Source organism: Rana temporaria, chromosome 2 (assembly GCF_905171775.1).
Source record: "Rana temporaria chromosome 2, aRanTem1.1, whole genome shotgun sequence".
In the NCBI taxonomy this organism is placed as follows: domain Eukaryota; kingdom Metazoa; phylum Chordata; class Amphibia; order Anura; family Ranidae; genus Rana; species Rana temporaria.
In genome coordinates, this window is record NC_053490.1 from 513,151,992 (window position 1) to 513,163,228 (window position 11,237).

Consider the following 11,237-nt stretch of genomic DNA (forward strand, 5'->3'; position numbering starts at 1 on the left):
AGGTAATTAGAACTTCGGGGAACTCAACCGTGCCACAAAACTTAATAAAAGCTTTGTCTGAGAAAACAAGATCTCCCAACCTCATTGTGTGATAACAAATTGCCGGAAGAATGAGACGGATAAATCCTGTTTTATTCAGGGACGTAAGCGCAAGCTCTTATTGTGCCGTCCTTGCTACTTTCAGCAGCCTCTATAATTATTTTATCGCGTTAAGAGAAGTAGCGATTGATAATATTTAAATGGAAATCCGATTAGCATTAAGAACAGCTCATTTGGTGGAAATTTGCTGTTCTTCTGTACATCGGCTTCTTGACTTGATGTATCTGTAACCAATAATACCGCCATTTTAAAACGTTGATATATGTAAACATCCCTTGTGACAGCAATAGGTGGTGACAGGTACTCTTTATGGAGGGATCGGGGTCTAAAAGACCTCCGAGCCCTCCTTTGCACTTCAAAGTATTCAGATCGCCGAAAACGGCGATTCTGAATACTGTGTACTTTTTTAAATCCGGCGCCATTGGCAGCCGAGAAACCCGGAAGTGACGTCATGACGCCGCTTCCGTGGTTTCAATGCAGAGACTGAATCAAAGCCGTTTACGGCTTAGTGTCAGTCTCCGCCTGAACACAGAACGCGGCGGATGGAGGATCGGGTCTCCCGGTGGGACGGGAGGCCCGGTCAGAGCGGCGAAAGGCGGCGGGAGGGGGGGGATGTCCCCTCCCACTCCTCCGGCATAATAACCGAGCAGCTTTTAGCCGCATCGGTTGTTATGTTTGGATAGCCGATCGCCCGCTCTAAACAACGGTACCGGGATGATGCCTGCGGCTGCAGGCATCATCCCGGTATAACCCCCGAACGCCGAGGACGCATATATGCGTCATGTCGGCGTGAAAGGGTTAAGAGGTACGTGCTGACAAAAAAAAAAATGTTTTAAAGGGTGAACCTCGTTAATCGCGCGATAAAAAAATTGACGGCATTAAAATGGGTTTGTGTTAACGCCGTTAATAACGCGTTTAACTGACAGCACTAATATATATATATATATATATATATATATATACAGGGAGTGCAGAATTATTAGGCAAGTTGTATTTTTGAGGATTAATTTTATTATTGAACAACAACCATGTTCTCAATGAACCCAAAAAACTCATTAATATCAAAGCTGAATATTTTTGGAAGTAGTTTTTAGTTTGTTTTTAGTTTTAGTTATTTTAGGGGGATATCTGTGTGTGCAGGTGACTATTACTGTGCATAATTATTAGGCAACTTAACAAAAAAAAAATATATACCCATTTCAATTATTTATTTTTACCAGGGAAACCAATATAACATCTCAACATTCACAAATATACATTTCTGACATTCAAAAACAAAACAAAAACAAATCAGTGACCAATATAGCCACCTTTCTTTGCAAGGACACTCAAAAGCCTGCCATCCATGGATTCTGTCAGTGTTTTGATCTGTTCACCATCAACATTGCCTGCAGCAGCAACCACAGCCTCCCAGACACTGTTCAGAGAGGTGTACTGTTTTCCCTCCTTGTAAATCTCACATTTGATGATGGACCACAGGTTCTCAATGGGGTTCAGATCAGGTGAACAAGGAGGCCATGTCATTAGTTTTTCTTCTTTTATACCCTTTCTTGCCAGCCACGCTGTGGAGTACTTGGACGCGTGTGCTGGAGCATTGTCCTGCATGAAAATCATGGTTTTCTTGAAGGATGCAGACTTCTTCCTGTACCACTGCTTGAAGAAGGTGTCTTCCAGAAACTGGCAGTAGGACTGGGAGTTGAGCTTGACTCCATCCTCAACCCGAAAAGGCCCCACAAGCTCATCTTTGATGATACCAGCCCAAACCAGTACTCCACCTCCACCTTGCTGGCGTCTGAGTCGGACTGGAGCTCTCTGCCCTTTACCAATCCAGCCACGGGCCCATCCATCTGGCCCATCAAGACTCACTCTCATTTCATCAGTCGATAAAACCTTAGAAAAATCAGTCTTGAGATATTTCTTGGCCCAGTCTTGACGTTTCAGCTTGTATGTCTTGTGCAGTGGTGGTCGTCTTTCAGTCTTTCTTACCTTGGCCATGTCTCTGAGTATTGCACACCTTGTGATTTTGGGCACTCCAGTGATGTTGCAGCTCTGAAATATGGCCAAACTGGTGGCAAGTGGCATCTTGGCAGCTGCACGCTTGACTTTTCTCAGTTCATGGGCAGTTATTTTGCGCCTTGGTTTTTCCACACGCTTCTTGTGACCCTGGTTGACTATTTTGAATGAAACGCTTGATTGTTCGATGATCACGCTTCAGAAGCTTTGCAATTTTAAGAGTGCTGCATCCCTCAAGATATCTCACTATTTTTGACTTTTCTGAGCCTGTCAAGTCCTTCTTTTGACCCATTTTGCCAAAGGAAAGGAAGTTGACTAATAATTATGCACACCTGATATAGGGTGTTGATGTCATTAGACCACACACCTTCTCATTAGAGAGATGCACATCACCTAATATGCTTAATTGGTAGTAGGCTTTCGAGCCTATACAGCTTGGAGTAAGACAACATGCATAAAGAGGATGATGTGGTCAAAATACTCATTTGGCTAATAATTCTGCACTCCCTGTATATACACACACACACACTATATTGTCAAAGTATTGGGACACCTGCCTTTTCAACCAGTTTAATATTGAGTTGGCCCACCCTTTGTTACCATGACACCTTAGTGAAGTTTAATCTGTTTATACACCATAATGTCAAAAGTATTGGGGCACATGAACTTTAATGGCATCCCAGTCTTAGTCCTTAGGGTTCAACATTGAGTTGGCCCACCCTTTGCAGCTATAACCGTTTCAACTCTTCTAGGAAGGCTGTCCACAAGGTTTAGGAGTGTGTCTGTGGGAATGTTTGACCATTCTTCCAGAAGCACATTTGTGAGGTGAGGCACTGATGTAGACGAGAAGGCCTGGCTCACAATATTCACTCTAATTCATCCCAAAGGTGTTCTATCGGGTTGAGTTCAGGACTCGCTCATCCATGTCTTTATGGGCCTTTCTTTGTGCACTGGTCTAAATCATTTGGTGGAGGGGGGATTATGATCAGAGAAAGCGAGGAGTCCCCCGGTGTGGGGCTTTTGAGGCAACAGTAATTAAAGTAGGGGTAATGTATACAACGTAAGTTTTTTTTTTTTAAGTAAAAAAAAGACATAAACAGTATAATGATTAAAAACAAAGAACATCAATAGAAAAAGTTGAAAAGATGATCCACAGAGTGAGTACAAGGCCCTACTCGTTTTGGGTTTTCCCTTCTTCAGGGGCCGAAGTCAATGTGGAGCTGGTATGTATCGGTTCAGGAATTTTCAACTTTGCAGATCACAAAAGGATTTCCCAAACATGGCGCAAACATGGCGATGACCCAAGACTGCCGAGACCTAAAAATTTACTGCCCCTAGAAATAGAGGGTGAACTTCATAAATTGGCCAGAGGGGTCAGGATGGAGCACAGTAAGCTTGAAGGTTTTGTTCTGTTATTTGTCACAGGAGACACCTCCGCCGTCTGCCATGTAGGTCTCGGCAGTCTTGGGTCCAGGGTTCTGCTTCTTGAGATACTAGATACCAGCTCTCCATTCCCACATTTTACCATCCGGGGTAATTTCTGCGCCATGTTTGGGACATCCTTTTGTGATCTGCAAAGTTGAAAATTCCTGAACCGATACATACCAGCTCCACATTGACTTCGGCCCCTGAAGAAGGGAAAACCCGAAACACGTAGGGCCTTGTACTCACTCTGTGGATCATCTTTTCAACTTTTTCTATTGATGTTCTTTGTTTTTAATCATTATACTGTTTGTCTTTTTTTTACTTGAAAAATAAAATTACTTTGTATACATTACCCCTACTTTAATTACTGTTGCCTCAAAAGCCCCACACCGGGGGACTCCTCGCTTTCCTTGTTCTTCAGGGGTGTTGGCAACAAACTAAGATCATACACCAAAGATGTTCCATTTATACGATTATGATCAGAGGTTGGACTTGCCCCCTTCATTCCAGTGAAGGGAACTCATAAGGCGTCAGCATACCAAGACATTTTGGACAATTTCATGTTCCCAACTTTGTGGGAACAGTTTGGGGATGGCCCCTTCCTGCTCCAACATGACTGCACACAAGTGCACAAAGCAAGGTCTATAAAGACATTGATGAGCGAGTTTGGGGTCGAGGAACATGACTGGCCTGCACAGAGTCCTGGCCTCAACCCAATAGAACACCTTTGGGATGAATTGGGGATGCCTGACCTTGCAAATGCGCTTCTGGAAGAACGGTCAAACATTCCTAAACCTTGTGGAGCCTTACAAGAAGAGTAGAAGCTGTTATTACTGCAAAGGGTGCACCAATATCGTATTGAACCCTACGGGCGAAGACTGGGATGTCATTAAAGTTCATGTGCGTGTAAAGACAGGTGTCCCAATACTTTTGGTAATATAGTGTATATGTAAGAGGGGCTTTGTGGTTGGCTGTATTTGGCGCCAAGAGCACAAGTCCATACCCCTGCTTCTGTCCTGCTAGAACACTGTCCCTCCTGCTGAGGCTGAATCCTACACCATCTTGTGCCCCACTTCATGCCAGAGACCTCCACACAATCTTCTTGGCTGTTGATCATCATATCTCCAAAGAAAGGAATTTCCACACCTAGAAGTAATTTTGCTGCACTTTACTGATTGAATTCAGAAAATGGCATTACAGTCACATCACAGGGACATATATTTCAAAGTCACTTGACATTTCACAATCACATTTAGTGGATGATCCGCAGTAGCCACAAGTGAAAGCATATGCAGCACCCCAGCAGCCATCTCCCTGACTGTTTCTCCTCAATCCAGTGTCATCAGTACTTATAGGACTATGCTCTCTGTATTCACCTCCTCACTAATCACTCCTTTTGCTGGAACCCTCCAGGGAAGAAGTCTCACACAGGGAACACTTGGCCTGGCCTAAAAGGACCCTTTTAAATTCACCCTAGCCCCTCCTCCATAAGTGAAAAAAATACAAGCTCCTCTTGAGTATAGGCCGACTCCTACTGGCCTCCTCCCCTGTCCATGGCCTACACTTGCTGGTTATATACACATAGGTGTGGGGTGTTTATCTCCCATGCCCCAAGTGTGTCTGTGCTCTACCCTACCTGACTTATATGTGGGTGCTGACTAACCCCTGACATCACTGCAGGAGGGTTCTACCTAGGGGCTTTGCACCTGATGACACTCTCTGCTGTAACCAGACACTATTTTGGTACAGAACCACCTAGTGGCAAAGTAGCTAACTACACCTTGCTACATATATAACAAAAATAGGTGTGCTGTCCCTTTAAATCTCAAAACCAAAATGAACAAATTTACGAATAAGTACAAAAAAAATTGAATATGTGCTACCACTTGAAGTTGCACACAAAAATGAAAAAATATATGGGCAAATGTGAAAACAAATCTTAAATTAAATGTATACAGTAATTATCAATAACATATTAAAAGCAACCAAAAAAAATTAAGTAAAAGTCAATATGCAGTCGATAGTGACAAGGTGCTTAGTGCTTAAAAGAATTCCACTCAACAGTGCTCCAGTGCTCAAAGGTGCTCCTTAGAGAAAATGAGGGGCCTCTTACCAAATGGAAATGATCTCTGTAAATTACAGAAATCAAAAGTGCACAAACTCTATCTCCAAGATTAGCTCCCTCACTGGCAAAAGACCTCTAAAAGTATACCTTCATCAATGGATTGCATGAACCAGCTCTTTAGGATCAGAATTCCGCTCTCCGCAAAGGCATATGAAAAGTACAAATAGGGAGAAGCCTCAAAGAGTAGTACAGTCAAGTCAACTTTATTAAAAAAGGAATTGCACTTACATTAAGACAGATATAAATAGGCAGCAATGGTAAAACGAACCGGTGGCGGTGTCACCCGACTTTCTGGCACGTGAACAGGCCCGTTGCGACAGGACAGGCAAACCAAACAATTGCTTGGGGCCCCGAGCTGGCCTGGGGCCCCCTCTTAAATCGCTCACTGCACGGGAGGAGGAAGAAGGACTAAGAACTTAGAAGTCATCTTTGGCAAACCCCCCCACCCCTCAGCACAACCCCCCTCTCTTCTCAACTTGAAAAAAACCCTCGCTTCTCAACTTGAAAACAAATGTCACGTTTTCGGCAGGAACCCCCCCCCCTTCTCACCTTAAAAAAGACTCAGCAGCCCCCCCCCCTCCTCAACTAGAATAAACTCAGCAGTACCCCTCTGCCCCCCCCCCCCGCTTCTCAGCTAGAAAACAAATGTCATTGTCTATTTTGCTTGGGGCCCCCAAATTCCTTCAAACGGCCCTGCACGTGAAGACGTCAAACTCAGACCAAAGCATTTTCCCACAAATGGCGTCCTCTGGGATTGGAGATGCTTTTTTTGTTCTAAAAAGGCGATATCCCAAGATATCTACTCGAATGTTTTTAAGGTGCATAAAAACACCTCTCATCTCAGTGGATTTGGAAGTGGCATTTTCAAATACTTCCTCCACATTGATTTTAACGTGTACTGTGATATTCAAAGGTATTGGCTAGCTGCAAAAAATTGTGTATCCAAATAAAGTCACAAATCAATTAAATTCTTGCGCTCAGCCAAAAGGAAATCATGTGGACTGCTGTAATTCAAGTATCCCAAAGATAGGGCCCATAAATCATGCTAAAATAAAAAAAGGAGCGCTGTCCCTTTAAATCTCAAAAACATAAATGAACAAATTCATGAATAAGTACAAAATATTGGGTTATCGTGATTAGACTCCAGAGTGTGCCACATCCCTAAAGACGAATATAGACATGGAGGTTCCCTAGTTGTGGGACACTTCAAACACCCAACAGATAAATTGATAAAAAACAGATATTTATTATGAATCGTCAGTAAAAGACAGGAAACATGAAATATACATGATACGAACAACTGAAAATACACCAACTGAAACAGCAAGATGATGATACAATCTGGTATCCTCCACTCTACGCATTTCAGAGACTATGTGGCTCCTTTATCAAGGATACAAACATTCCATGTTTGGTTTAAAAACAAATAGGTAGATTCAGAAAGAGTTAGGCTGGCTTATCAGTAGATAAGCCGACCTAACTCAGAATCTACGCCGCCGTATGTTTAAGCGTATGCTCAAACAGAGATACGCCTAAACATATCTAAGATAGGACGGCTTGCCCCGTCCTATCTTAGATTGCAATTTTTCGGATGGCCGCTAGGTGACGCTTCCATTGTGGCCGGCGTAGATTATGTAAATGAGTTTGTACGCCGATTCACAAACGTACGCCCCGGCCGCCGCAGTCGAATTACGTCGTTTCCATAAGGCCTTAGGCGGCCTAAAGTTATGAGGTGGAATAACAATGTTAAAGTATGGCCGCCGTTCCCGCCGCGAGGTTCGAATCTTTTACGTCGTTTGCGTAAGTCGTCCGCGAATCGGGATTTACATCGTTTAAGTCCACGTCGAAATCAATAGGCCCGTACGGCGTACTTAGCCGCAATGCGCACTGGGAAATGTAGGCACCCGGCGCATGCGCAGTAACAAAAAATGTCAAAAACGTGAGGTCAAGCCTCATTACCATACAACACGCCCCCCTCCAACCCATTTGAATTTGGCGCCCCTACGCCTGCCGCGTTTACACTACGCCGCCCTGAGTAAGGAGGTAAGTGCATTGAGAATCATGTACTTGCCTCTCTTACTTAAGGCGGCGTAGTGTAAACACGCTAGGCTACGCCGACCTAGTTTTGTGCGCCCCTACCTGAATCTACCCAAAAGTCTCAGAACTTTCTGCCTTTCCACCCAACCTTGGAGGTAATGTATGTTGTATGGGATAGAAGAGCCAATCGTAAAGAGGAGCACCCAAAAGGAGCTACACTCAGCCTGGAAGCACCAGGGGGCATCAAGGCCTGGTAAACAGTCCCTGCTGCACACCTTTATGGAGGACGCATCATTTTAGCTTTGCTGTCTAAAGCCAGCCCATACTCCTGTTACTATTCAACGTGAGGTCTGGCATTCCATAATGGGTCCATAGGTACAGGACCCTGTAGGCCAGCCCTTGGTGCCCCCTGGTGTTTAAAGGTTGAGTGTAGCTCCTTTTGGGTGCTCCTGTTTACGATTGGCTCTTCTATCTAGCACAACATACATTACCTCCAAGGTTGGGTGGAAAGGCAGAAAGTTCTGAGACTGAGAAACCAAACATGGAATGTTCTTTTCTTTTTTTTTAAATATACGTTTTTTTATAAAAAAAATCAATACACAGAAAAAAAACAATATACATTTACAAAAACAATACATGAACAAGGACAGAGACAAGGAGAAAAAAAAACGACTGTTCTTAATGGAATGTTCTTTGATACACCAATGAACGACTCCAAGGTTACATCTTATACCCCTGATGAAGAAGCCACTGAAAAGTGATGGGTGGAGGATACCAGATTGTATCTTGCTGTTTTAGTTGGTGTATTTTCAGTTGTTCATATCATGTATATTTCATGTTTCCTGTCTCTTATTGATGATTCATAATAAATATCTGTTTTTATTGGCTATTGTGAGTATGGTATCTCTTTGTGTAAGGTCCCCCATATTTGGTTTATGAAATTTATCTTTGTTATATATTTCTCATTGATATTTTTATTCTGTAGATACACTGCATTTTCATCTACTCCTGAAGAAGTGAGCAGTGACTTGCAAAATGCGTTGAGTTTTTTTTATGCCTGTATATTACTGTATATCAACAATACCAATATATGTATGTAGCCGCTTGGTATGCTGTATTTATTACTGCCAAGTGGTTTGGCGCCTTTGTTTATGCAGACCATATACAATGAATGTTATACATTTTTAATAAATTTATAAACTATGTTTACTTTGTATACTCTTATTGACCTTTTTGTGCTCACCTCATTTAAAGTCCCACGGGTGCTATTCTTCGTTGTTCTATTGGCATGGGCTGGCTGAGACTGAGACTTGTTCACACACAGCAGGTCTTATTCTGATGTGCGGTTCCCGGGACCTTCAGTTCTTATGTTCCCAAAGGATTTGTCACTGCATAGATATCCCTCATCCTATCCAATCCAAATGCAATGTTCCCCACGCACACATTCAAGAAAAGCAGCTGTTCAGTCATGTTGGGTGCTGTAATGACCATAGGCTGCAAACCGGTGATAATCAAAGTGAAGAAATGTCTTTGCACACCAAGGATTCTTTGAAAGGAGCCAAAACTTTACTCCATGGTCACATGATAAATATACAGCTGTATAGTTATCATGTGACCACTGAATAAAGCTTTGGAACTTTTCGAGGAATCCTTGGTGTGCTAAAGACATTTCTTCACTAATCCTATCCAAGTCTCAACTTTCCTTGATCTACAAGAGGAATGGACATGAGATAGTGGAATACAACAGAAGAATAAGCTTATTTTTATCTTGACAAATTAGCAAGTCTGTAGTTCCAGCACTTTAATAAGCTTTTAATGTAATTATTGAATGTCTAACCTCTGTGTTCTTTCTGGTTCTTTCCAAGGTGACGTGATGAACTTACCGCCGTACCTTAGGATGGACTTTTTATTAAATAGAGGTGCTTCAGGAACTAGCAGAGACTTGGGCTTAGGGCAGGCTTGCTTGGAACCTCAAAAAAGCCGAACCCTGAAGCGGCCCACAGTTCTGGAACCAATACCCATGGAAAACCCATCAGCAAGGGAAGTACAGTCATGGCAGTCCAGTGGTGGGGCGACGGCGGCTGCACCGGTACCGCCACGAGAAGCCACAGAGCTAGGACAGGCAGCTAAAATTAGCAGTTCACAAGAATCGCTACTGGACTCCAGGGGTCACTTGAAAGGAAACAACCCTTACACAAAATCCTATACCCTGGTATAACAACTAAACAAAAAAGCTTGTAAATACAAAAAAAAAAACAAATGCAAATCAAAGCTACCTTTTTCTACGAAATTCCAACATTTATAATTTAAACAAAAGAGAAAAAAAAAGGATTGCCAAAACATTTAAAAGAGGAATTTACAGACAGTGCAAAGACTCTTCATTATTTTTATTTTACCCCTTTGGATCACCTATACAACATTCATCTTCCTGGATGTCAAACTCTTTAAAGGATTTGGGTTATTTTATTGCCGCGTTTGTACCACTTTTCTACAGTCTGGTGCATGAGAACATTTTACTTGAAAATTTCCAGCACACCCAAATTACAAAAAAAAATTTAGTAAAAAAATATCCAGACGTTGAATGGTATTGTTATGGAGAAAAATGATTTAGTTAACATTCCTTTTTTTTTTTAAACTAATATTCATAAGTCATTATTTTTTGTTACATAGAATTCTATCAGAGAAGATAGACTTTTTCTCATTTAAATTATCTTTGACTCGTTGAATTTTGTCCTTGAGAAATAAAGGGTCTCTTGCCTTCTGCTGTGATACCTGCTTTAATTTACTGGCTTAATTTTTATTTATTTTTTTGGTTGTTTACCAATAGATAGAATATGCACTATACAAGGCTTTAAATAGGTTTCATTTTTTTACTTTTTATTTTTATTACAGCTTGTCGATTTTCTGTATGTTGAAAACGATTTCAATGATACCTCCTTTTCTGATGGTTTAATTTATCAGATGAAGATCTCCAGAAATGTTTCTTTGTGAAGTCAAATGTGTGACGACGAAAGGCTATATTAAACATCATTAAGGGCTCTCAGATGTTGTACATTCCCCGGTGTGTATCTACCTAGATTGCTACTCACAGGCAGGTTTTCAGTTTTTTTGGTCATTCAGTGGAAATTCAGCACCATCTAGCATAGATGTTAATGGCTAAAGTGGGTGCTGATCTTTGCAAAACCTCTTCTGCATTACACTTTTACATTATTAGGCCCATCAAACCAAAAAAAAAAAAATGTGATACTATAAAAGCACTGTAGGATAGAATGTTTGATTCCATTTTACAGAGAGCAACATATAGTGGCAGATAAAACACCAAGTGGTCTATCTAGTTTGCCCCATATATATATATATATATATATATATATATATATATATATATATACATACATATACAGTGTATATGCGTGTGTGTATATATATATATATATATATCTGTACAGTATACAGTGTGTGTGTGTGTGTATATATATATATTTATATATATATATATGTATATATATATATATATATATATATATATATATATATATAA

At 41.4% G+C, this 11,237-nt stretch overlaps 1 protein-coding gene across 3 annotated transcripts in view; it reads left to right on the forward strand.

Annotated features, from left to right (window-relative positions):
* Positions 1 to 10,484, forward strand: part of DSCAM (DS cell adhesion molecule) — a 712,133-nt gene extending 701,649 nt beyond the window's left edge. For all 3 annotated transcript variants that reach the window (XM_040338983.1, XM_040338982.1, XM_040338984.1), the window contains one exon: positions 9,565 to 10,484. In XM_040338983.1, the coding sequence (XP_040194917.1) occupies positions 9,565 to 9,917 (353 nt within the window). In that variant the 3' untranslated portion in view covers positions 9,918 to 10,484. The remainder of the gene's footprint in view (positions 1 to 9,564) is intronic.
* The last annotated feature ends 753 nt before the right edge of the window (positions 10,485 to 11,237 follow it).